A 27,826-nucleotide genomic window follows, 5' to 3' on the forward strand; every position below is an offset into this window, starting at 1 on the left:
TAATTAAGAAGAGTAGGAAGCAGGAACACATTTTCCAAGGGACAAATTTTAGGTCAGAAAACCTTTTTTTCCTTTGCCGTGCCTTCCTCACCCACACCAAGAGTGAAGTTTTAGAGGCTGCTAAGAATTGATTGAGATTAGAGATTTACCACAATGATTTTTTAGATGTTGGAATAAATTTTATACTCCCTGAGAGCAACGTGAAGATCCCTTAAGTTTGGGAATTCTGTCCAAACATATACTTTAGGTAATTTATACTCTATGGATACTTATGAAAAAGAAGATTATGTTGACTTCATATACTGAATATATTAATGTTACATGATCTTAAAATAAACCTTTGCAAAGTGCACAAAATCCAACTTCAAGAGAAGCATGTGTGTGTCTCCCTCTTTCAAATTCAGAAAAATAACTCCTAATTGTGAGTTTGCCACACAAATATCCAACTTAATTAAGAAGAGTAGGAAGCAGGAACACATTTTCCAAGGGACAAATTTTAGGTCAGAAAACCTTTTTTTCCTTTGCCGTGCCTTCCTCACCCACACCAAGACTGAAGTTGTAAAGGCTCATAAGAATTGATTGAGATTAGAGATTTACCACGATGATTTTTAGATGTTGGAATAATTTTTATACTCCCTGAGAGCAATGTGAAGATCCCTTAAATTTGGGAATTCCGTGCTCACCATCCTTGGCTGATCTGGTGACGAGCACCCCGCAGTCGATGACCCGAACGTCTGCGTAGGGTCGACTTGCAGTGTCAGTTTTGAGGTTTTCTATCTGTTCTATGACTTCAAAACCAGAAATAACCAGTCCAAAGACAACATGGACACTGCAGAAAGAAAACATTTAAGGTACAGCACGTTTAGAAATTGCTCGTTGTTATTTTTCCAGTGGATTTCAGGGTTAAATAATTATTTTTCAGCTGATTTCAGATTTTAAAGAAACAGTGTGAAATAGAAACATTTAGCTCTTAATGCATTAAAAATGAGATTTTATTTTAAATTACTTTAGCTTAAATGCTAAGATTACATGCAGCATAAAACAGAGATCCACTCTGCTCCAATCTGAGGGAAATACTTAATGTCAGTCTACTCTCCTCTACGTGGGCAGGGTGAACAGACCATAATCCCTCATCCACCCTTCTATTTTAGCAATTTTGGGCAACAGACATCAAGAGTCCATATATAAACATGACAAAAGGGCAGTTTTCCCCAGAGAAGAACAATTTATAGGTCTCTCCAAGCTCAGAATACAAATTCCCCACTGGCATTGTAGGGACAGTTATAATTCAGGAATCCTCAGTTTTGTTCTATGGTACCACAATTTCTCTTTCCTTCTTTTACTTGCCCCATAAATTTTAGGGATGAAAACACGCCTCGAAAAAGGGATTCAAAGGACTATTCAAAGATATTAAACTTGACAACTCAACTCACTGATTTATGGGCTGAGGGCAGCAACCAGTTTTTAAAGACATAATGTTAGGATTTAAGGCAATCCAAGTTTTTGTCCAGCTTTAGGAAATAAGCTGCAACTTGAAATTTTGACAGAATTCAAACTTTTGTTTCCCAGCTTGTTCTATTGTATAATCTTTCCCAGAATTAAGAATTTGTTTGCCCATTGTTGTCTACTTTCAATGTAACATGTGAAGGCTCAAACCCTTCAAACTTTAGCCACCAGTGGAGAAAAGAAACTGGAAAGGATTCTTACCCGTCGAGATGAGGAGCAGGTTTTGTTGTTCTGTTTGACAAACAGCAAGATGGGAAGATGGTAAAATAAAATAAAATCAGGGATTCAGATGAAGTGAAAGAGCAGAATGACACAGGGGGAAAAAAAAAAAAAGAGGTGAAGGTAAGACAAAAAAAATAGTGAAAAAATCCAGTTACATACATGGAATTCAACGAATTAAAATTATTAGAACTACAGATTGTACAAACAGGCTTTTTTAAGCTTTTACATGAAATTTGTTTGAGGTTTAACTAACTGTGCATACTTGAGAGTTGTACCAAGTATCATTTTATGCATGCAGTAAACAATTTTCAAATATGTGTCTTTAAATACTCATTTAATATAACTCTACAATTTGTAATCACAGAGAAGATGCAATTTGGCAACAAATAACGGGTAACTAGTGGGATTTAAATGGTTCTGAGGTTATTAACTTCTTAGATGACAAGGTCACTTTAAAGTCATGTATTTTAAAAAAGAAGAGTTATGATACGTGAGAGATTCTCTGCTTTACCTCCCTCCCCCCACTTCCTTCTCCCTCTCCATGTACCTGCTCGGCCTCAGGAACACAAAGCAACAGTTCTGCCTTAAATCAGCCAACACTTCAGCTCATGAACTCCCCAAATCCACAGCAGGACATTATGTGCCACCCCACAGTTAAATCCAGACTTCCTCCCTGTTTTCCAGCTCCTCCATTCAGCCTGAATGGGAAATGCAACTGCATTTTGTACCAATCTGTTTGATTCTACACTACGACCTGGTGTCTCTATCCTATTCCAAACCCAAAATAAAGTTACTTTTCCAAGTGAGCCTGAGCTCCTGCTGCACAGGGAACCCTCCTACCCAGACAAACATCAGAACCTGCTCAAATACTGGGGGAGAAATAAAGTAGAAGTCCAGATCATTTGCAGTTGAAGTTACTTTAATATGTGAAAACATCTTTCCTCTCTCTCCTCCCAAGCGTTATTTTGCTTTTCAAACCTTCCTCCAATGAGCTCCCCTCTCTCAAAATAAAAAAAATCAATCACAGATGCTTTTTCTAAATTTACAGTGGCACAGATTGGGCAGGATGAAGTCAGTTTTTCAGTGCTCTAATAAAATACTGCTTCTTAACCACGTATCTTCCCTGGAGTTCTGAGCTATTAGGTCACAAAACACTGCAGTGCTGGAACACATCCCAAAAGATGGAGCTGTGGATCAGGAGTGTTTACACTCCTGATTTGTTTTTAAGCTCCAAATGCCAAGACCTTCCACTTCTGTAATGCTAAATAATACAGAAAACTTCTTTGGTTTAACACAGGGGAATAAATGCTATTAAGACACCATTAAATTTTTCAATAGTAGGGGGTATTCTTTGGTGTTCCCTTGCTAATAAAGGGTTTTCCTACAAGGAGACAAATCCTTGCAGCTTTGGAATTTTTTTAAGCAAGAGTTAACTGTGTTAACAACCTGCTGTTAAGTAAACACTTTAAGTGGGTTTAATTATAAAGCTGATTTAAAGGAGTGAAAAAAAGAAGTGGGTTCCTTCCACGAAACCAATGGTATGGAAGATTTAGTGTTTGGAATTAGCTGGGAAAGGCAGCAGGTTCAAACAGAGGGGCTGTGGAGGCTGGAGCAGCATTTGAGACCAATTAATTAAGGAACTTACTTTAGGCTAGGCCTTACTGAGCAAAGAAAGGGATAGCTGGTGCTTAAAACCCATGCAGAGGTTTCTCCCATTAAACTGGCAATTTGAGAGAGAAAACAGACAAGGTTTCTCTCCTTTCATGGAGTGAAAACACAAGGAAAAGCTTTATCCCAAGGGAAAACCTTTCAGATGCATGACAAGGAGCTGGGAGACTGAACAACTTCCACAGGAAGCAGATCCCCAAATCCTTGCTGTGCTTTGGAATGTTTTCTCACCTTGGGGCTGGAACATGACCTTTATGCTGTGAATGTGCCCTTTTAAAAGAGCATTTCAAAAAGTTTTCTGCATCAGCCCTTGAACCTTCAAACTTCATCAGGAGCAAAACCCACCTCCTGCCTTTGCACTACGGTAACCTGAAGTCATGGTGAGTTCCTCCCCCAAAAGGATATTTATTAGAACATTTCTAGACAGAATTGCTATAATTGAAACCATTCAACATCTGCTTTATAACAGATACAATTATCCAAGTTATGTACAGCAGGATCAATACCTTTCTTCACTCAGGTTTAAATGGGTCTAAGATACCGCTGAGGAGAAAATCATCTTTTTTTGATAAAAGCACTTTATCACCCACCCTCCCCCCCGAGAACTTCAGGCCTAACAAAGGGTTCAATGCACATAAACAATATGATCAGAAAAACAAGAAAAGGTAAAAACAGAAAGAAAAGGAAAGGACACAGCCTTAGAGGAATGAGACATTACCTTTGGAGCGCACGATGTAACACTGTTTCTGTAAATTTTACACAAAAATGGCAGAAATAAATTGTAATACATTTTCAGACAAAACTGTGTCTATGTTTTATCAAATACAAGGTTAAAAATTCATATTAATCAAGTTGTATGCAGAACAAGGATGCCTAAAAGAGGGCTCTAAATTTTCTTGAGAATACAAGGTATTTTTGAAAACTAAAAAGTTCTCCTTAAAAAGCAAAAAAAGAAAACTACAGACAAACCCTGCTTGTCACATTATTGCAAAACCAGTCAGGAAAGAGAATCCTCCCACTCCCCTCTAAGTCTCAACCCAGCAATGCCCAGCTTTAGGTAGGTGAATATTCAATTTCTGTGGGTTTATTCCCACAGAATTTGCAGTTTCTCAGGGGTTCAAATGCTCCACTGAACCCTCTCCTAAGGAGGAATTTCACAGGCACAGCAGAGCTTAAGTGGTTGGGTTCCCAAATCAAAGGTGTAAAGTCTTCAGACATTTCAGACTTAGCTGACATCTCCCTTGCTTTATGAAGCTTTTCTAGAACTATGAAAAATAAGTGTTTTCTTTTTCATTGATTGCTCCTGGCCAGAGTTCCAGAACAACAGACCCACTGCAGATGGAAAAACACCAAAACACCTGCACCAGTTAATATTCAGCTTTAGGGTCTGGTCTAATTCTGAGCAGCAGCAATGGTTTAAAAATTCATTATCAGTTGAGTTCAGCCACATCCTCCTCCCCCTCCCCAAAAAATAAACTACAGGTTGTTAATTATGCCTCTGCTTATTCCAGCACTGGAATGATCTTTTTGTCACTTATTTTGTTACTTATTACACATAAAAGCATCCTGGGCATGTTTTTACATCAACTTTTCATCAAGTCAGTGGGACCTGCTGGTGTGATAAGTGCACATGAACCACTATTGCTCAAAGATAATGCAACATCAGCCCCTTTCATTTGACATTTTTGGGGTTTTACAGGAATAAACTGTTCAATAGTTAGCTCAAAGGTATTTCATTCACAGTAAAAAAAAAGAGAAATTATTAATTGTTGATTAGAAAAATACCTGTTTTGGGACAGCAAAAAGACATTAATTGATTTTAACGAGCTGGTAATATTCAGAAATAATTTGTGAAATCAAAACAAAAGAGTCCTCACAATTTATTTTATCCTTCATTTAGCAGATCAAAGTGGTTAGTTTGTTTGAATTTAGTAACTAGGCATGGCACCACGCATTCAAACATTTTTAAAACAGAAAAAGCTATTTAGTTCTGAGCAAGAAAGCAGAGCTTGAGAGGCACATTAAAACCAACAACACCCTCAACGTGGAAAAAAAATATAAATCTGGCAGTAATAGGAAATCAGGCTCAAGTTTTAAATAGCTTTTGAACACAGAGGCAAGAATTTGGGCTGATAAGGAACACAGTCCAGACTCCTCTCAAAGCTGCAATAGGGATGTATTCCTCAGCAAGCTACAGAGCTAAATAACAAGGCAATAAATTAATTATTACACACAACTTCCCAGGGAAAATAGAACAAAGAGGTTGGTTGTTTTGTTTTGCTTTCTGTTGTTTCTTTATTGTTCATTCTGCACAGGCACTTCTCATTTTCTACTAAGTGTAGCTTGACAGATTTTGGATGACCATGGAAGCAGAGCTAAGCCCAGGTGAGCACTTGGAGGATCAAGAGTGTCATTAATTTTTTTTTTTAAGAACTTAAGACACTCATTTTCACAAGAGTTGCACTTATTTTAGTGGTGACTTTCCTTCCTGGCAGGTTGGGAATTGTCAAATGCACAATGGAGCTGCTCCAGAGAGACAAGAGATCAGATCAGCTCGAGTGAGAAGCAGAGGATGTGGCTCCAGAGGAACATTCCCCACAGGAAAACAGCCTGGAATGTCCAAGGCCAGACCAAGTATCCCCCACTGGACTCTAAATCAGGGGCCTAAAGACATCAGTTGTATCTGTGCAATGCTCTGGATGTGCTCCCCCAATAATTAATATTATATTATCAGCAGCAATTCAAAGCAGGTATTGGAGCTCTAGAAAAAGAAAGATGATTCCAGAGGGGTTCCTGCCAACCTCTGCCCCATCCTAAGGATTCCATATCTGAATATCCATGTGGAAACAGGACAGGTAAAGATTAACACACCCAGATGGTGTTTAGAACACCTGCAAAATACCCGAGGGTTCTAAAGGAAGTTATTCCCAGAAAAGAATCAGAGAGTGCTGCTCTCTGAACATACAAACAGCTGATTTATAGCCTGGTGCCTTAAACTGTCTTCAACACAAGCCTGGAATAAACTGCTACAACAGATCCCTTTGGGAAAAGGGAATTGAAATTCCTGTATTTCACCTGAATGAATCTCTCACAACGTGTTCCTTCAGAGTAGGAAATGTTTCTCAGGCACACGTGAACAGACTTGGCCTATTTCAAATATATGTGCATGAAACACATGATCCTTCCCTCAGCCAAACATCCTCCTTTCCACCCAACTCCTGCTCTTATTCCAGTCAGGAAAAAAAAAGTGGGGAAAAATCAGTGCCCCAGCATTAAACACAGCACCTCTGATATTACAGACACACTTCTGACTCCTCATTCTACCTCTGCCCCTTGCCAGTTTGCACCAGTGCTTTAATTTAAGGTCATTCTTCTCACCCTGCCCTCCCTGGGGCTTCCCAACAACACTTCCACTGCCTTTTCCATGCCCAGCTCTCTATTGTTGCTTAGAAATTCTCCAGGTTCAGTCATGCCAGAGAAATTCCTGCCAGTCAAAGAAAGCTGAGGATATTTTAGGATGAGTCAGATGCCTGTTTACATTAAGATGAGTCTGGAGCTTCTATTTCGGGTAAAACTGACCACTTTAAATCAGCTTTTAATGATTTTTAGGCATTGCAGAGTCCTGTTGTGACTGGTTTGTCAGTGCAACCTGCCAAAGAGATTTGCTGCCTGATTAATTCCTGTAAGGACTCGTTATTCCAAATGACACTTTTCACTGGTAAGCAGGGAAAGCATTCCTGATGAATAAGGAAAACTGTTTTAGTCAGGATTCTTGCCATTATTTCAGCCCTACTTGGACAAATACATAAAAGAAAATTAATTCTTTGCACTCCTTTTCTGTGCACAATAAACAGAGTTCTCAGCCCTGATATCTATGAAAATAAATGCAAAAATCTAAAGAAGTTCAGAAGGGGATGAGCTACTTCCCTTCCTACAGATCTAATCAATAAAATTAAACATATTCAAACATTTAAAAAAAAAAAATCTAAGGATTGCCTTTCACACACTTTTCAGGTTATACATTTGAAGAACAGATTTTCCTAATGGTAAACTACAGAGAAACTGAGCATTACTTGGAGTATAAAAAGCACATTTTAATTTCAGCTTAAAGCAGATCACTAAAGGAAGCAAATATTTTACTAAAGCAAAGCTGTATGGATGCACAGTACAACCCCTGAGGGCATCAGACAAATGCCACCAAGCCAGACTAACTGCTTTAATAAACTGCATTTTAAAGCCCAGGCAGAAACTACCCAGAGAAAACCTGCAGCAGTTGTTTCCCACTTGGAATCCTGACTCACCTCCCTGACTCCAGGGCCATTCAAGACATCCCAGGATACCCAGGAAATCTGCCTGGGGCAGGAAGGTGATCAGAACATCCACATCCATCTCTCCCAGCAGCTGGAAGCAGGTAGGACACCCCAAGACCCTAAAACCAGCTCTGGATTCCTTCAGGCAGCTGAGGGGAATCCACCTTCCACGGAGATAACTGTGATTAAATCTCTTCCTCTGAATTCCCAAACTAACACTTTCTCTTCACACTGATTTCATAAAAAATCAGTTTTTTTTTTAAGAAGTCTGCATCTTTCAAAATACTTCTCTATCTGGGGAAAGTGCTCTTAAATTCTGTTAATTTATTTTCCTGGCCAAGTTATAATTTAGCATCCAACACAACCTGTGTGGGGAGAGACAAAGGTGTTCAAACCTAATCAAACCAGCTGAGTCTACTAAGCCTAAGGGGAAAAAAGATGACTTTTAAAAGAATTAAATGCAGGAGAGAAAAGAAACTTTAGAGCCCTCAAATGACAGCTGCTTGACTCATGTGACATCATTAGGTGTTCATGTATTGTTCAGATAAGCTTAAAAATGGAAAATCATGGCAAAAGAACACAAAGGAAGTCACCACGTAGCAAATAGTGAAGCAATGCCTTCAGAGAGTTTATTTATATATGTATTTATATTCAAGGTATTGTTTATACAGACTGTTTTCCATATTAATGAGCACACATAAGTATTCAGATTTATATGTAAGGAAGCACAGCATCTATAATTTCCTTTGAACTTAACAGAAAACAAGTTTTGAAACAATTTTATCACTATGGAATGTCTGAACCGTGAAAGACTCTCTCTTAAGGTTCCTTGTGCCTTTTCCATTTTTAGGACATTTTTTTTTAGGAAGAGGCCTAAAAATGTCTCTTATCTGAACTACATCAGATCATACTGAAGATCTTTTTCAGGCAAAGAAAAATAAAAAGAAAGATTCTTGAGGACAATTTACTCCTTTCCTGCAGACAGGGAAGCGCCATTCATTCCTCTCCCCCAAGAAAGATGGCAAAGAGAAAAAAAATAAGTTTTTCTAGTTAAGTGACTACTCTAAACTTTGCTTTTGAAAACCCCAGTGTTGTTTCACAAAGTACTTCTCAGCACAAGACTGAAGTTATAAAGTTGCTCTTTCCAAATACAAAGTGTTAAACATTAACAGGAGGCAATTTCTAAGAGGAGGAATAATCACAGGAATATTAGCAAGCTTCAAAATATTGATAATGAACCTAAATTACAGCTGCTTTAACCAGAAAACCCTCAATTATCAGACCTGAGTATTTACTGAAGGTAGAGTAATGTGTTTTCTACAATTTGAGCAGAATGTGGCTACTAGAATGGAAAGTTTTTTTTTAAGTAGTGAAGAAAAAAATCTGATTATCAGCACATAATTTTACATAGTGTTGGTACTAGAGCATTGGTATAAGCACAAGTAAACACAATTATGCAGCAATATATTAAAAAAGCATGTCAGAAACAAACACAAAAATTAATAATAAGAAGAATAATGATAAGCAAACAAAAACCCCCAATAAATAAAAGCCTGACTCATTTTCCTCCTGAAAAAAACAAAAAAAAACAAAAAAAAAACCCTAAAAAACCAAAACAACCCCCCCAAAGTAAATCATAAATCATCATATTTTGAGGAGCACATGCAAAACCACATAAATCACCTTTAGGTCTCACTCCCCTTTGCACACAGTGCTCCACATCATAATTTGCAGATAATCTGATAAAATTTGCTGCGCCCAGAAAAGCAAAGAATTTATTTTCTGGCCGCCGAGAACTTAACGAAATCAGCCCTGTTTTGAGGGTAAAAAAAAAAAGCAATGAACAAGGAACATCCAGCTTCTAACCCAAATGAAGGCCACTAGTAATTCCTAGTGCATTTTACCAGTTAAAAATCAGGTGGATTAACATGGATATAGAGGATTTAGCAATACCATCTTTCTCATGAACAGCGCTTCTCTGTGTAAGAAAAGCTCCACTGTGGGATCACATCTACTCACATGAAAAATTGGGAACCATTGGTATGTTTCCCTCGGTTTGCCATTGACAAAAGGAACGCTCTGTCATGTTTGAGAATAAAGTTTTCATCTGTTTGAAGAAAAAATATGTTTGTCAGATTTTTTTTTTTCCCCTGGCAAAGGCAGGCAGGTTTTTTTTTCTTAGTAACTTATGGATGCTACGAGGAGAAATTCTGCTGCTGCTGGAGAAACGTGAACAGGGTGGGGGGAAAAAACAGGTTTAAATAAGTCTCTTAAAGTTGAGACAAAGCAGAAAAGTTTCAGATATAGTGCAAACATTTCTAATGAAAATAATTAAAGTCGTTATTAGTGTCTTCAATTAACATTAGATTCTCACAGGTTTGGATTTAAATCCAGTCTTTATTTGGATAAGAACAAGGTTGGCAGAATTACTAACATTCTAAAACAAGACTTAACATACATGATATTGTTATTTATACTCCAGGTGGAAAGATCAGGAGAAAAAGCCATTTATTTATTTCCCTGGCACGGCACTTAAAGATGCCACCTATCCTTTCAAAACTGGAAGGCTCAAAACATACAAGGGAAAAAAACCCCACCTAAATATCTGAATCTAAGTGTAAAACCAATTAAGACTAAACTAAACATGCATTTTATATTCCAGTGAATTAAAGAGGAGCTCTGGTTGCACAGCATAATAATATAAAACCAGATCTTCTGAAGGTCGTTTTCAGAAGTAAAAATAGTGATTTGAGTGTACAAAGCTGCAGCTTTTTAGATTATACATCAAAACTCAATCCTGCATGTTCAGCACTCACCATGTGGAGAAACAAACCTTGAGTAACTTCTTAATTTATGGATCTATTAAAGACTTCCCTTGACTAAAGATTTTAATACTCCAACATCAAACTAGGTCTCTTTTTTAAGAGAAACTTCATGCACAACCAGGCAGAGCTACTTGCAACACATACAGAACAAATACATCCAATGTCTTAATACTTGAACACCACCTGTTTTTTCAGAAATAATTGTCTGTCTTTAAACAAATACTTCATAAACTCACCATTTTCCTTCCAACAGATTTTTTAAAAGAGGTAAATTTAATTTATTCACAAATTCTTTGCAAGGAAAATAACTTGTGCAGCTTATAAATAACACTTTAGAAATGAACACTAAGCATACAAACCTTGAGTAGGGGAAGGGGAGGAAAAGGGACATTAAAAAAAAAAAAAAAGAAGAAATAACTGTTTAGAGCTGGAAATTATGGCAGGATTCTCTCTCAGAATAAGTCATTAACCCTCAGAAAGGTTAGACACAGAACTCTTCATTTCTCCAAGCAACACAGATATCCATCTACAAAGGGATGTATCAGTTGTCTATATATTTACTAGGGAGGGGACAAGGGAACAGAGTTTGAATTTGTGTTACTGAGCTTTTGTCTCTTACCTTTTCATTTTGCAAAAGACCACATTCTCTATAAACAAAAGAATATGTTGACAGTTTTAGGCAGGAAGATAGGAGTTTATTCATGAATAAAGTTGCCTAACCTCCATGCTGAAAGTCATGTTTAACCAATAATGTTAGCCTTAATTAATTGTCAGTTAAAGTTAAATATTAACAAAAAAAAAATTATCTGAAAGTCATGCATATAAAAAAAGAATTCTCATGCAACATTAGTTTCATGCAAAAGGTGATCTATGAGTAGACCTGTTTTCATTAAGTAGTTTGGGAATCAAGACTTGTTTATCTCAGAACTGAATAAAGAATCTGCAAAGACATATTTCCTCTTACCTTTGAAATAGCCACCATAAATAGATTCACCTCCTTTTCCATTACCTACACATTAAAAAGCATCAGTTAAAACTTTGATTTCATTTCTACAAAAGCTGTACATAACATTCCACCAGTGTTTTACAAGGCACTGCTACTTTACTCAACACAGGAATATTCCTTCTCCACAATCATTTGATCGGGAACAAGATTTCAGGACACAGCAAAAAAAAGATTTTGGGAAGGAGAGGGATTTTTGGGAAGGACAACAGGATATGACATCCTGTTGTACACAGACTGCAGGGAAGGAAACAAAGAAACTCCTGGAAAATCTTCCTTCAGAGACTTTTAAACACTTAAGAGTTTGCTCACTACTTAATTGTTAAACTTATTCCAACAGTTTTATTCCTGTATCAGTGTTGCCTCTGCTGCAGGCACGAGAGTGTAAAAGCACTTCCAGTTTGGATTTGAATGGTTTTAATAAGATAGAAAATGATAAAACCCTCCAGCAAGGATTTAACACGTCAGTTGATGTGTCAAATGGCAGGATAACCAATGGCACAATAATCCAATCTTACATCAGTTGAAATATCTTAGAATTTCAAAAATTAACAATTGGGTGATCTGGGCTACACTTCACAGCAAAGGAAATATTTTTATGGCATTGCAATACTTTTCATGGCACTTTCTGAGGTTCTACACATTATAACCACACCAATTACAACTCTTCTGTTCCCTTTAAAACTCCCCAGTTTTCAAAGTGCTGTTTTACCTTCGCTGAAGTCCCCCCCCTGAATCATGAAGTTTTTAACCACACGATGGAATGTGGTGCCTTTGTAGCAAAGCTTCTTTCCAGTTGTTTTGCCAATTCCTTTTTCACCTGCAGAGGAGGTTAAACAGAAAGAATCTACAGGTTGTCCCTGGACAAATTCCACGGCTTTTACCTTCCTAGTGCTCATGGATATGGGAGCCATCAAATAGCAAAGTTATAAAAGATAACATAGCCCTACCTGTTGCCTTTTCACCATCCATAAATAGCAAAAAGGGACTCTCAGGTGAAAATTAAGTTGTTCCTTAAAAAAATTTCCTCCCTTTCCAAGGAAGAGTGTGTTAATCCAGCCAGGATAATTTATAAGGAAACAAGAGTTCAGGATAATGATGGGTTAACTATTTTCTGTGGTTGTAGCTACACTCAGCTGCAGCTCACAGAGTCCTCTTCAGAGCCCTTCCACATCTGGATGTGCCAGATGATTCCCAGGAGAGAAAAGTGAGCTCAGAACAGGCTTCAACTCAGTTTCAATGTGATCCACGCTTGGAAAAGTGGGATTGAGCTACTCCAAGCACGTGTCACATCTTCACCAGTCCATGCACAGTGTCAGGTCACCCCTCAGTGCCAGCTGGAGTTCAGGGGTGCTGGTGGTTTCTGAGGCAGGTGATCCCAGAACCTCAAGTTGCATTAACATTTCCTCCCAAATCCAGAAGGAAAACCATGCTGGGCATGTGGATGGGGAGGTGTAGCAGGTTCATGAGGGATATATACTGGGAGGAAATGTCAAGAGACACTTTAGCTCCTGGGAAGAGGGGAGCTGGCAGAACACAGCTGGCAATTAAGAATATTGTTTTTATTATACCATGTGCAACAGCTGAAATCCCACATAAATCACATGTACAGGAGTTATTTTGTAAGGAGACAGGATAAATAAACCAATATTCACTTTCCTACCACCACTGGTCATGGAAGAGACATTTGACAGTCAGTCAGAGGACATTTAACCAGCACATGCCCTCAGAAATGCAGGTACACTCCTTACCCAGACACAACCCCACCCTTTACAATCTATTATTCCTCCACCCCAAATTAACTGACAGCTCAAGCATCCCAAATTTGCCCTTCCAAGCACAAAATCCACCCAGGGCACTGCTGTTTATGGGATTTATAGAAGCCTTCCCTCAAAGAACACAAGTTCTTTTCCACCTCCTCCTACCCCAGTTTTATTTTCCACAGGAGTTATGCAAGCAAAGCTGTTTATTACAGGGATGGACACACCCCCTTTCTCCCCAAAACATGCCCCTCTTTGCTACAGCATTGGAAACCCCACCTCAATCAACCCCAAGGAATATGTGCCCCCGGTTTTGGCCATGTTCCAGCACATCACTCAAGCTGTGGATAATCCCCTTGGAAAATGGGATCCTGCACGGCACTTGACAATGTAATTGAGCTGGGACACCGAGATGTGAGTTTTTAGACCACGGTTAGAAGTTTTAATCTCATTTTTTTACCCTCCTTGACAGCATTGCCACGACTTTCCCAGTCAGGGAAAACACAGACCAGTTTGTTCCACTGGTTGGAGCTGCAGCACCTCCCCGAGCTCAGACACTTTTCCAGCACAAAGCTCACGGGTTGGGCTTTTCTTTTCTAAGTTTTTTTGCCCTAAATGTGTTTGATTTTTGTTTGAAAGAGACAAAATCTTCGAGCTCCATCTACTTGTAGCCCTCCCTGCCTAAGCAGCTCTTTCCATGTGCTGCAAATCACTTGGAAATGGGATGTGGAGGAGGAGTCACACAGGGATTGCAAGGGATAACCCCTGGGCAGGTGAGCTTTGCCAGCGTGACATACATTGAATTAGGTGCTGAGTGATCTCCATTATACAGCTATTTAGCTCCTCAGATAATTCCTGGCTGTGCTTTATACTTGTATAAACAAATAATAATTGCAAGTCACCATAAAAATTTGAAATATAAGCAAAGTGATTTACCTGAGCACAAGCAAAGGAAGTTTTTGCAAGTCTTCGGACAAATGTCTGAGAAGAGCTGAAACATAATTCGACCAACTAGAAAACAGTAATAAAAAAATAAAATTAAGAGGTTTATAACTCTTTGGGATAATAGGAGAAAGTCTCCACACAAATAAATCAGCATTTGTAAAAGTATAATTTCCTGAGAAAAAGTTGTTTCATTAAGCAGAATAAGAAAGCGTCTTAAATATGCAAATATTAAAATAAGCTGCAAGGAAGAAGAATAACAATTGCAAAAAATTATTAAGTAATATCATTACAGTAAATTTACTAACAATTCTACTGACCCCATTTTGAGTCGAACCTGGAAAGCCAAACTGATTTACTAAAACAGTTTATCATGTTTTGAGAAAGATTTGCCATAAACACAAGTCCTCAGAGAGCTGGAGGAATTCCCTCCCCAATTACCATGTTTATACAAATGCATTAATAATCACATTTCCACAGTTTTCCCTGGGATCATGACCTAAAAAGTCCAACTCAGTTTCATACCGTGTTAAGGATTACAGATGCATTGGCACTTTTGGCCTAAAATCCTTTAGTTTAAAAAAAAAAAAATTAAACCCAACAACAACCAGATAAATCAAATGGGAAAGATGAAAGGCAGGCAGGACTAATTGCCAGATACTATTAACTAAATATTACTTTCTCTTTTTATGTTCTCTACCTTCTAAAACTATTAAAATACGGCTGAAAAATGATTCAATACAAAGAAAAGTATTTTAAAACTGATTCATGTTTTCTATTTCATTTTCTGAGATGCAGAGTACCAAAAAAAAAAAAACAACCCAAAACCCCCCCAAACCATTCTCAAATATATGAAATCTTTAGAAAATACAACCTTTTCTGTGCTAATTATGTATCTATGGGTTGTGAAATAAAACCATAAAAGCCACACTGTTGGCCAGCATTACAAGAAGACCAGTAACAATTTATCAATGAGCACTACACTCTAGTGGTGCAGACTGGTAAGACTTCAAGGATCATTTTAAAAAGTAACTACTCCAGGAATAACTTCTCTTTTCTTCCCTTTAAAGAAAAAAAAAACCACCTGAAGTTGAAATGTATTTCATTTAATGCCAAAAAAAAAATTAAGAGGTTCCCCAGAAACCGTATTCAATATTAATTTGTCCAAATATATACAGTTATAACAAGGTGAATTGTTGGCTCAAAAAGGAAGGAATGAAATAACACCACCTGAATTTTGTACTCTTAGGTAAAAGTTCCAGATGCCTTCAGCTGTTGAAATGTCTGTGTCTCATTAAGTGCAGTAAGAATGTTCTCTAAGCATTCATCATTACAGCAGGAAAATCTAAAGGAAATGGGCAGGGAGAGTGTCCAAAGAATGAAGAAATAGGGAATATTCACGGATCTCACATCAAACAGCAGCTCTGTAACTATGATTATGAAAAGGGAGTTATTTGGAGGTAAAGAAACCATTATAAACTGTGAGGATTGAAGATCCATACAAAGAACACAATGGAGGAGACACTTCAGCAGAAAAGTGACCCATTTCCATCAGAGCCCAGGAATCCAGGAGAACAGAAGTCCCATTCCCATTCCTCTGCTGGAAAAGTGATGAACTGAACCAAGTGCTTTAGAAAGTCACGGACAGATTTCACAGAATCATGGAATAGAATCCCAGAGTGCTTTGGGTTGGAAGGGATCTTAAAGATCACTTTGTTCCAACCCCTGGCAAGGGCAGGGACACTTTCCACTAGCCCAGGCTGCTCCAAGCTCCATCCAACCTGGCCTTGGGCACTTCCAGGGATGAGGCAGCCACAGCTTCTCTGGGCAACCTGTGCCAGGGCCTCCTCACCCTCATAGCCAAGAATTTCTTCCCAATATCCCATCTAAATCTGCCCTCCTTCAGTTTAAAGCCATTTCCCCTTGTCTTGTCCCTCCATCCCTTTTCCCAAGTCCCTCTCCAGCTCTCTTGGAGCCCTTTCAGGCACTGGAAGTGGCTCTCAAGTCTCCCTGGAACCTTCTCTTCTCCAGGTGAACACTCCCAGCTCTCCCAGCCTGCTCCAGAGGAGAAGATCCCTTCTGCATTCACTGTGTGAAACAACACATGATGCTTTCCATGGAAGAAGTTGCCACTATCCCCGTTCTCCTCAGAGAAGAGAAATACAGCCCAGCTGCTGATTCCAAGGTTCCAGCTGCCGATTCCAAGGTTCCAGCTGCCGATTCCAAGGTTCCAGCTGCCGATTCCAAGGTTCCAGCTGCCTTGGGAACTGGGAGGTGTCAGTGCCTGCTGGCTCCAGAAGGGACTTTTAGCCTTAGGCATAAATTTCAGAAGGATTCTGGTTGCAAGTCCTACTTATAATTCCATCATATTTAGCACCTTAAGCAGCAGACACCACTTCTTTTTTTCTGGTGGAAGAATATTACCTTAAGTTCTTGAAGATGAAAAAGGCACATTCACAACTAAGGCATCCAGACTTGAACATGTCTTTCACTAATGCTTTGTCAGTAACAAGGTGCTCATAGAATTATGGAATGATTTGGGCTGGAAGGGACCTTAAAGATCATCCACTTCCATGGGCAGGGACACCTTCCATTAGACCAAGTTGCTCAGAGCCCCCTCCAGCCCGGCCTTCTCATGCCTTTCAACTCCTACAAACTGTAGCACACATTTCCAACATCCAGAAGTTACAGATCCAGATTCAAAGAGGACTTTTTCCTCCATAAAACCTGAAGTACTGCTTACCCAGTTCTATCCAACAACACAAAACGCTGCTGCCTCCTCATCCAACAGAAACCCCACGCTGTGAATCCATCTGCTGGGTTACTGTCTGGATTTTACTCCAACTCCATGAATACCATTATCACTGGAAGGTTATATGTTCCCCTGACAAACAGGCAATTAAATGTGTCAGGAAAGATCAAACACATTTTCACACCTTGGTCAAAGATGCAGGAAATAACAGCTGTTAATAAAAAGATTAATGAAAATATGCATGATTAGAACCTATGGAAAAAAAACCCTCTCATTTTAAACTTGGGGTGAGGTACATGCAGATATAACAGAGATAAAAAAAAAAAGCATTTGAGGTGCCACTTATTTCCTCAGATTTAGACACTTCTTCTCCAAAATGATCCCTCACTACAGAGAGAAAATTTCCAATGCTTTCTTCAGCTTCATTTCCCTGATGGGAAGGTTTAAGTTATCAGATCAGGGAAGGGGCTCTGTGACCAACCATAATATTTGAACAGGAAATGAAAACAAACAAACAAAAAACCGGCTAAAAAGAGCCAGTCAAGCAGGCAAAGGCTGCTCACAAACCTACCCAGAGCCCTCAGTTGGCTCGAGCCACGAAATGAGCCTGCACAGAGATCTCACTTCCAGGCCAAAGCAAAACATGCTGGGATTACATGTACCTATTATTTGTAAAGCAATACTTCAATGAAGTATTATTTTTTGGCAGGCTTTTATTTTTTAAAGATTTTTAGTAGAAATTAGAGTGATGAAAAACATACATTATTAATAATTATAAATGCAGCTCTTGCTGTTTGTAAAGTCTGAGATTTTTGAAGTTGGATTTCATGAAGTGCTATCTGAGGCTAATGAGCTGCACCAATTAGAGAAACTTTGCTTTATTTTGTTTTTGAACTCCCAAACAAATTTTTCTGCTGAGGAAGAACTAGTATTGATTCAAATTAAGTGGTAAAAATTCAGGGTAGGAATATCCACGCTATATTAAAATAAGGGCTCCTGTTAGCAAAGTTTATTAAAATAATCATTGATTTCAAATGTTAATTCTCCAATTAAGCTGCTTAACTTTTCCAGAAGAACTTTGGGAGCCAAACACAAATTGTTTTTTAAGTTATTTTCCATGTCATGTGAACTGTTTTGCTTTATTATATTTAGACCACACGGGTATCAATTTCTGGTACACATTCCCAAAATAAACCTAGTTATTCAAAATTATACATATTGGGTTTGATCTCTTTCTTGGAGTAAAACCAAGGAAAAGGCACTTTTCCCAGGATATGAGCAGGGATATCCTGCTGAAGGAGAAAGGAGAGATTACAACCATGAAGACAGTGATGCACAGACTGAGACCAGGAAGGCTGCCAAGGGCCCAAAGGCTCAGACAGATTTGCATTCAAGTTTAAGTAACAGCTCACTAAAAGGACTGTATTTGAATTTTATTGGTTTATTTATCCCTAAATTTGTGAACACTAAGGCACATAAATCCAAAGACATTGCTTTAAAGCAGAAGTGTGGCTACAGTGTAAGAAAATAAAAGCTTACTGGGGAAAAGAATAGATTTTATTTAAAATATGAGTTGAAGGAATGGATGTCCCAGTTCCCCTGAGCAGAGGATCTGCAGTCCTGACACTTTAACACTTTGCTAACACTTCCTTGCCCCTTTGCAAGGAAAACCTCCACAAACTTCTTTGCCCAGCTCCCTACAAATCCCAGTCTTCCAAAAACACTGCCTGGAGCTCCCTCCATTCCACTCTTTCCCGGTCTCCACAAAACCAAACATATTTCAGTACTTCACACAAAAAAATTCACAGAGATGTGGAAGTGAGAGGCTGCACTTCTCCTCCTGGCACAAGAGGATGCTCACTTTGTCTTCCATTGACTCATCCAACTTGTTCCAGGCCTCGAGGTGAGTTTTCAGGCACTTCATCCTGCACTGACAACAACAATCCTACAGGATGACTGGATTACAATTTTTATTAAACTAGTTCCCTGCAATCTTATATCTTGTCCCCCTTGACACAGGATCCCCCTTGGCTCCTTCTGTACCAGACACAACCGAATTGCAAATCAGCTCAGGGACAGTCAAAGTGCTGATCTATTTTCTGCCAAAATACAACTTTTTCCCTTCAAAGGACTCAAAGTTTATGTGAAGCCAGTTGAGAACAGTTTCTGTCTTTGGGAAAGGCAATAAAACCCCCTAAGGCATCCCTGGGTTACTACTGGAGGCACAGGACTACAATGGATTTTACAGCAGGATTTGTCTCACATAAATTCATAGCAGCTGAAATCCCCAAATGCACCAAACTTCAGGCAAAAGGGATGAGAAAGAGAAAAGTAAGGAAAGAACAGACTGACTGATAAGGGAAGGGACATGCCAGGAAAGGAGGAAACAGAAGTGGAAGAGTGAGTAAAGGGTCAAACAATAACAAAAGACAGGAGAAAAAAAGAAATGAAAAAAAATCTTCTGCGAATAAAAATGAAACAAAGCAATAATTAGTAAATATAACATACTTTATGATGGACAAAGTCAGTCAGGGGTGGGGTGAGGAGGGGAGATGTGGGAAAAAGTTCTTGGATGGCCACATGAACTGCTAGAGCAGCATCTGTGACATCCTAGTGGGACATCTGTTCCAATTATCACTGTACCTGCAAGACTGGAGCTTCACACAGACTTTGCCTCATGGAGTAAAGACAGAATTATTTAAATAGGCATCTGCTGCCATCCCCAAATTCTTGGAATGCTGTAAGCACTTTAATCCTATGTGCACGCTGCAAGCAGCCAAATCCATTGGTGAGGGGCCCAAAAGAAGGGAGAGGTGCTGCCTGTGCCAGGATCAAAATAAATGTTTACTCCTGATTTATTCCCCGTTTGCTGTTTAAAAATTACAAGCCACAACGTGCATTCAGAAAAAAAATGCTTAACAGGCAACTTCCTAAAAGCAGCCTAAATTTAGACTCAAAAAACACTAAGCCCACAAAGTTTGCCCCACTGTAAGAGGCACACACAAGCTGGCACCAAGTTTTATTCCAAGATTCTGTAGCTAAAATTAAAATATGGACACAAAAGCTGTAAAAAAAAAAAAAGCTTCTGAAAGCACAAGCAAAGTGACATTATTCATGGCTGCATTTTCTAAGGGATCTAATGAGAGTAAAATTAACCTTACTTTTAATTGCTACAGGTATTCTGACAAAAGCCTGGGAGGGGGGGAACGTTTTTGGACTCCAAGCAACCTCCAGTGTTAAAAAGGACACAGGTTTGTGTTCTGCAGGCAAAGAGGTGCCTCCAGTGCTGCAAGAGGCACATTCTCTTCTCTCTGCATTTTGTGGAGATGTTAGTTCAGCTTTTCAGTGCAGACAGGGTGGGGGCAATGCCCTGTTTCTTTGCTAGCAACAAACAGCAGGGGCTGTTCTCCTCCCCAGATCTGTCTCCCAACACCTAACAAAGATGAATGAGGAGATTGGCTCGTTTATTGAAGTCAAAGCAGCAAAATGTTAATCCGGAAATCTGCTGGCAGTTTAGAAGTTAAATTTAATACCTCAGTAGTGTCAGCAGGAGAGCACAGCTCTCAGAGTTAGTGCTTGGTGTCATCTGGAAGCACTGATTTACCACTCGATTCAGCTTTTGAAGGTCATCTCACGGCTAAGGGAGCAACGTTTAAGCTTTTTAAATATATCCTTAAATCCCGAGGCACAGTTGCACAGTGAATTAATAAACAGGCACCAGAACAAAGCAGAATGACAAGATTGTGCACAAGTCCCACCACCAACATCTTACAAATTGGCACATTTTCCTGCAAAAATACCAGTCATTAGTCAGGTGCAATAAACCCAGCAGGGCCCCGAGTTTGAGGCAGAGCTGGGAGATTCCTGTTACTTAGAAGAGAAAATAAATGCAGACAGCCACAAAAGTGAGCCAGAGCCCTGGGTCTGCTCCAGGTAACCCAAGCTCTGCACCACCAGGAACACAGACGCTGCAATTCCTCCCTGACACCGCTATCAGTCATCAATCCCGAACAGATTTGGGGGGAAAGCAAGGTAATCCACTTTCACTCGCGATGCACAGCCCGGGGCTGGGGAGGGGACGAGGCAACAAAAGCGATTATGAAATGGGAGCAGCAACCTGAGCATAAAGAGCAGAGGAAACAGTGCAGGGAGAGATCCCTCGCAAGGAGGGTCAGAACAAAAAAAAAAAAAACAAAAACCTAAAAAGGTTAAAAACAAATCAGATGAAGAATGAATTGTCCTGGCTGTAAATCAATGCCATTAAACTACCATCCCTAACTGGAAACCTACACAATCTACGACATTTTTAGTCGTCTCATTCCATAGTAAATCCGAATTTAAAGCAACAGAACATGTTAAAACTCCACTTACATGAACACTTTTCAATAAAACTATTCAGAAAACACAGTTAATCAAAATAACTCAGACAGGATCTACAATAGCAACAGATTTATAGATATGCCCTATCAGGTCTCTGAAGTCAGAACAGAATCAATCTCTCTTTTGAAATTGTGGTGAAAATAAAAAGCTAAATGGGTTTCAGTTACATCCGAATGCAGCCGAAATTTGGAGTCTCAGAGACACAGCCTCTTAATTCAAAGGCTTTCAGAGAAACATTAAAGCAGAAAATGAAAGTGAAAGCATAAATGAAGCCATCCCGTACATTCATTTTCGCTGAGAGACAAGTAGTAGCAACATAAAGCACCGAGTTATGTGTGAGACAATTGACACGCACCGATAAATACACATTCATAGGAGATGGGTAAGAAAATCTGTACAACCATTTTCACAGAGAGGGGAAATCACCAGAGGGAACCAAGCAGCTATTCCAGGATTAAAACTCACAGTCTACCACTCATGGGAATAACACTTCCCATAGGAAAAATACGAGTTAAGAGATGGATTTATTTTAATTATTTTTTTTTTTAAACAGGCCACTTGGTGAGATAACCTATGACTGAATGGTCAGTTCTTCTTTTACATTCAAAAGACTCATTTCGAGCAGGAGGAGGAAAGATTCAGCCCTGATGACCTCCTGAGGTCCCTTCCCAATTTTAATTACTGTACGATTAAAAATACTTATAGGAGTAAATCTCCAGCCTCCTCACGGCTTGCCCCAATTTTTCACAGTTTATAGAGCTGGTATAACAAAGGTATAATAGAAAAGGTGTAACACATCACCAGACAGCTTTTTACCTTCAGAAACACCGCTTACGAGCCTCTCCAAACCTTTAAATTCACGTGTGCAAATAAAAATCGAAACCAGGAGAGAACCAGGAGCGTCCAGCACCGCAGAAAACACCAGAAGTTATTAAAAAGTAACTCAGAAATAACACGTCCGCAGCCAAACTCGCTGCTAGCGGCTTGGGCCCGTCATCAAGGGGCGAAAACGCGGCGAAAAAGCCCCCAAAGCGCAGCCCCTCACCTGGCTCCCTGTTGATCTCGATCTCGAAGAAGCACTGGGGCCGGTCCTGCACCCCCATGGCCGCCCCTCGGCCTCGCCACCTGGACACAAAGCACAGAAGGAGCCCCCGCGGTCCCTCCTCCCGTCCCTCCCTCCCTCCTCAACCCCGGGCTTCAATTACGGCGGGGCGGCCCCTCCCGCCCCCCGCCCCCGCCTCAGCCTCAGCCCCGACCCTCCGCCGGCGGCGGGCGAGACTCGCCCTGAGGGCATTCGGTTCCTCTCAGGCGGGCTCGGCGCCGTCGGCGCGGCCCATCCCCTCCTCCCGTCCCATCCCATCCCGGTCCCCTCGCAGCCCTTCCCGTCCATCCCTTTCTCCGGGGTTTTTACCTGGCGGCTCCGGCGCTTTGTCCCCGCACGGCGCCCCCCGGCTCAGCCCCCGCTGTCCCCGCCCCGCCGCCAGGCGGCGCCGCCGCCGCCGCCACCGGCCGCCATTACCCGCCGGGGCTCAATGGCCGCGCCGGGCACCGCCTCCTTCCCCGCCTTTCCCGCCCTCTGCGTGAGGGGAAGGCGGCGCCGCGAGGGGATGAGAGAGAGACTTTCCCCGTCATGTTTAAAAGGATGACTGTTTTGGTCTTTTTAAAAATAATAATTAAAATAAATCCAACTTTTAACTCGTGCTCTCCCGGGATGGGGGGGGGTACGGGCGACAGCGCCATGAGGGGATGAGGGCTCCGCTCCCTCCATGGCGTGACCGACATCCCCTGGTGCCGTGCCTTGTTTAAAACGATGAATGCTTATATAAAAAAAAAATAAATCCAGCTCTTAACTCGTGCTTTCTCCCTGTGGGAAGCGTAATTGCCCATAAGTGGTGGGCTGTGATTTTAAATCCTGGAAATAGCTGCTTGATTCCCCCTGGTGTTTTCCCCTCTCCGAAGAAATGGGAGCGCGGATTTGCTTACCCATCTCTCTGGACGTGGCTCGGGGAGGAGGAGGAGGGGCTTTACAGAATAAATAACATGAATAAATAGCAGAATAAATAACCATTAGAGAATAAATGACGTTTACAGAATAAATAAACCCCGGAGGGGGATGTTCCCCCTCACCATCACGCCCGGGCAGGGCTGTGGAGCTGAGCAACCTCCCCCCTCAGCTCCTTCACCCCTTTAATTCGAGAAGCCTGAGACGATTCCCTGCGAAGGGAAAATATTTTTACGAGCATAAAAAAAGTCCTCAGAAGATTACGTGTGGAAAAATGTTCGCTGCAATGCGTTCATCACGCGGGGCTGCCCTGGTTCTCCCTCAGGATAAGAACGTGGGATCATCCTGCCCCTTGCTCAGCCTCAGCCCTGCCACATCTTAGGATCACCCCCCAAAATGAAACCCAAGACATTCTAATGTTTGCAGCAGGCCATGGGTTATTTATTCAGAGTTTGGGATGCTTCCAGAATGTGAAAATGATAACCAGAAATTGAAGTGTCAAACTGCTCAGGAAGGAGTATTAAATCTGTAAATCCTCAGCCTAACGCATCCTTCTGGCCGACTTACTTCACACTGAGGATGTCCAGCAGCTTAAAACAGCTTTTCGTGTAGCCCATCAATTTAATTTATATAAATACTCCTGTAACATTACCTTTATTAATTCCAGAAAGAAGTTTTGTCTGTTTCTAAACAGGGAGAGGGCACTTACCCAGTCCTCACCACCCGAGAAGCAAAACGTTTCCAAATGCTTTCCAAAAGTTGTACAAACCAGAACTCATTGCAGGAATTCTCCCTGGCAGCAGAATCTGTAATTATGTCCTTGTCTGAGGAGAAATTCGGATGAGGTTTTAGATGAAAAAAATCCCCTGCTGAGAATAGAGTAGCAATGCTGAAATCAGAGGATATTTTAGAAGTTGGGAATGCGGCAAAAGTGGGTTTTTTTTCAGATGTAATTTATCTGTAGTTTAATGGTTGCTGTCACCACAGTATTTGAGCATCTCATGAAGTTTTAACAGCCAGATTCTGTCATTCTTTATTAGGGCTGATACCACATGATTGTGCAAGTGGTCCCTAAGGAATCCTGTTGCTGGAGTTGTCACACAGGTTTGCTGGTCCTTGGGGATACTTGCATGGTAAGCTATCAAAAAATGTGAAAAAAAAGTGTAGCACAGTCTGGTCCTAAATTATTTAGCTGTGAAATGCTCATATAAAGTAGAAGGGTGTTATTTACCTCACTTTTACATGGTAACTGAGAAACAAAACTACTGAGAAGTTGAGTTATAGTAGGTCTGCAGGAATTCCTTGCTAGAATCAAAATTTGACAGCACATCTCCTTGATTTCCTTAATCTTCAAATAAATTATTAATTCACTTTTACCTGCACTTTTTTGCTTTTCTGTCCTCAGAACGTGAACTTGCTAGAGGCAGATGAGCAAATAAATAAGTAAAAAGTCTCAAAAAAGACATGGAAACGAACTACTTGCTCTTGATGAAAGTAGCAAACACTGTGAGCAATAAAAAAAAGTTAATTTCAAGCCCTGATTATTTTAATAAAGACGCAAATTGGAAAGAAGTTCTGATCCCTTGAGAGATAAGCTCTTAAGATCATGTCTAGGACTAGAGCTGATAAATATGCAGCTTGATGAAGATACCCAAAAGAAAGAGTTTCCGAAGCACATCTGAGGCCAGTCCTTTGAAACATGAAACATCGAGTTACAAATGAAGATTTTTCCTTGTGTTCCTCTCTGGGAGCTGCTGCAGATGCTGCTCTGGTCACATCCTGTGCCCATTGAAACCAGTGACAAAGTCCCCATTGATGGCAGTGACTCTGGCTGTAGCCTGTGTGAGGGGGATTATGCTCAGTGTAGTTATGAATAATTACTTCTGTGTAATTCTAGTTTTTGATAAGCCATCAATTTGCGAAATGCCCCCTTTTGTAGGCTTAAATTTTCATGGTCACGTTCCAGTCCTGTGGACGACTTTTGCAGGCACCAAGATCCGCAGGTCCAACTTTATCCTACCTCAAATCTACTTTAGAGATTTCTTAGTGATACAATTTATGCCTAAAAATCCACATTGACAACTCTTGGTTCCAGCTCCTTGGCTGGAAGCTGCATTCTTTCCTGAGGCAGAGCCTCTTTGGCTGCAGGAGACTGAAAATTAGGAGGATACAAAGCCACTGTGGAGCAGCTACGGAGCCTACGGGCACTTTGGGGTAAAACTGCTTGAATTGGGACACAGACTGTATTTTCCAAAGTGCCTTTGATTGCCTTAGTAATTATTAGTCTACATGGGGCCGTGGAAGCTTGAACTAAGCAGCTTTTGTTTAGGTATTTATAGAGGCTTTTCCTTATCTTTTTTTTGCAAATTCCATACATGGAACCTGAGTCTGAAATGGGAAACGGGTTTATTTTCTGAGCAACAAGTTGTTGGTAGAGGACCTAGTGCCTGAAAAACCTCTGCTCTGCTGAGTATTTTCCTACCTAATTTGTTGCATAAGGAGGAGAAGGAATTTCCAACAAAGCTTTTCATTATCTGGAGCATTTGGGTTGAGGGGGGTGGTGCTGAAAATACTTCTGTGAGACAAATTCACAGCTGCTTGTTCCAAATCTCACTGTAACTGCTCTGCAGATTCTGTTTGGAAGTGGATGTGAAGTGTTGACACCAGGAGAAGAACTGAGTCAGAGCTGTTCCCAGAGGTCACTGAAGTCTTGAGCACTGAGAGATGCTCAAAAGTTTACAGAATTCTACAGTTCTGTGGAAAAATTCTACAAGCCTGTGGCAAATTCTACAGTTAAATTTAAAAACCCTGTGTTACTGAAGAACAGACGAGCACCTGAAGTGCTTCCTTCAATCAGTCAACCACACAAAACCACTCCTTTGATATTTTTTATAATTATTGCAGACCAGAAGAACTGAAAAATGGTTTTAATTATACAAAGCCTCGTTGCTGAGCAAACAAGAAGCTAAAAGGGAAAAGCCGACGGGCGCTTTGTCTGTTGAGGAAACTGAAACAGCGAAAAGGTGCTTCATTAAAAAATCCCCAGGTCAGCATTTGAGTGCAGAGTTTAGATGTTAAAGGGAAAGAAATTGTGTGTCTCAAGCAAAACCTTTATCCTAGGACTTGCTTTTGCCAAAAAGGAGCATGGATGTGGTTACAGGGGTATCTGTAACCTCAGATATCCAAATGCTCCCTGCAGTTCTCTACACTCAGGCTTCCCTTTCCCCTGGGATTCCCTGTGAACCCAGTTAATACCCGAACCACTAACACGCTTCCTAGAGGATTACTGAGCTTCCCCCCATCCTACCCTAAAGCTTTAGGAGTGTTTCCATCCCTGGCCTGAGTAGGTGGCCCCATCTGCTATCCAGGCAGTAACCAGAACTGGTTAATGACTGCCCCAGCAGGATAGAGATATCAGCAACTCATTAATCCATTATGTGGGAATTGCTTAATGGGGCAGGGAATATTCCTGTACTTCTGGCTTCTTCGCACCCTGAAACCCCCATTTCATCTAAACTGGTGTTTGGGGCTTTAAATGGACACGATGCCTGCAGGTTGTTACCTGCAGCTTGCTGAGACTAGAAAAAAAACCCAGCCAGGTGCTGAGGGGCAGGTGAGTTTGGGAGCCTTGAGGTTTCCTCCTCCAGCTCTCCCTGGATAAACACAGAGCCTCGGTCTCCTTGGCTCGTGAATCTCAACAGTGCCAAAATCTCATCCAGAAAACAAGCAAAAGCAAATGCTGTCAAGAAACCTGAATATGAGTGAGATCAGGGGCTGGAACAGCATTTAATGTGGTTTCTGTGTAATTCTCTGAGCTGCTACAGGATGATCCTACCTCTAAACCTTCCTGTCTACCTCGCTGCTTATTTCATTAGCAACGTGAGTTCTCCCCAAATAATTAAAAAAGAAAAAAAAGCATTTTGCTCTTCTAATGTGTGTAGATAAAGAGCTTGAGGATTTTACATTTCCTTAACCAATAAATGTCTGATGTGTGGGTTGGTGCCTTGTGAGTGTCTCAAGTCACATTTGGCCTGATCCAAACCCCAAAGCAATTGGTTATTTTTTTTCATTTACTTCAAAGGGTTATAACTCAGGGATATGGAAAAAAACCCCACCAACCCTGATGTCTTGTTAGTAATCAAAACTATTCTTTAAGCAAAGGAAGAAGTTCTACGACCTCATATCAGGCATGATTTACCTATCCAATAATACTCAAACTGGGTCAAAACCAAGAGATTTGTTTATACAACATATAATTAACCAGTGAAACTTGGTGCTGCAGGAAATTGGGGAAGTTAATGATACAATGTCTGGGTTTGCATGTGGAGTCTTGCGTGGAAGCCAGTAAGTGGGACAAGCTACAGAACAGCAACACAAGGGAGTTTTTACCCTTTCCAATAAAATTAGACTGTTTGTGTTACCGTGTTCTTGCCACCTCCCATCTGTTTCTCTGTGT

General features: G+C 40.5%; 1 protein-coding gene across 1 annotated transcript in view; it reads right to left on the reverse strand.

Annotated features, from left to right (window-relative positions):
- Positions 1–22,823, reverse strand: part of NKTR (natural killer cell triggering receptor) — a 36,988-nt gene extending 14,165 nt beyond the window's left edge. Inside the window, exons 1-9 of the mRNA XM_027695512.1 lie at positions 22,780–22,823; positions 22,414–22,493; positions 14,231–14,305; positions 12,247–12,354; positions 11,496–11,540; positions 9,726–9,813; positions 1,708–1,737; positions 684–829; positions 540–550 (exon numbers count right to left, since the gene is read on the reverse strand). Of these exons, the coding sequence (XP_027551313.1) occupies positions 540–550; positions 684–829; positions 1,708–1,737; positions 9,726–9,813; positions 11,496–11,540; positions 12,247–12,354; positions 14,231–14,305; positions 22,414–22,471 (561 nt within the window). The 5' untranslated portion in view covers positions 22,472–22,493; positions 22,780–22,823. The remainder of the gene's footprint in view (positions 1–539; positions 551–683; positions 830–1,707; positions 1,738–9,725; positions 9,814–11,495; positions 11,541–12,246; positions 12,355–14,230; positions 14,306–22,413; positions 22,494–22,779) is intronic.
- Between the last annotated feature and the right edge of the window lie 5,003 nt (positions 22,824–27,826).

The sequence above is a fragment of the Neopelma chrysocephalum genome, unplaced genomic scaffold, assembly GCF_003984885.1.
Source record: "Neopelma chrysocephalum unplaced genomic scaffold, ASM398488v2 Primary Assembly neopelma1_101, whole genome shotgun sequence".
In the NCBI taxonomy this organism is placed as follows: Eukaryota; Metazoa; Chordata; class Aves; order Passeriformes; family Pipridae; genus Neopelma; species Neopelma chrysocephalum.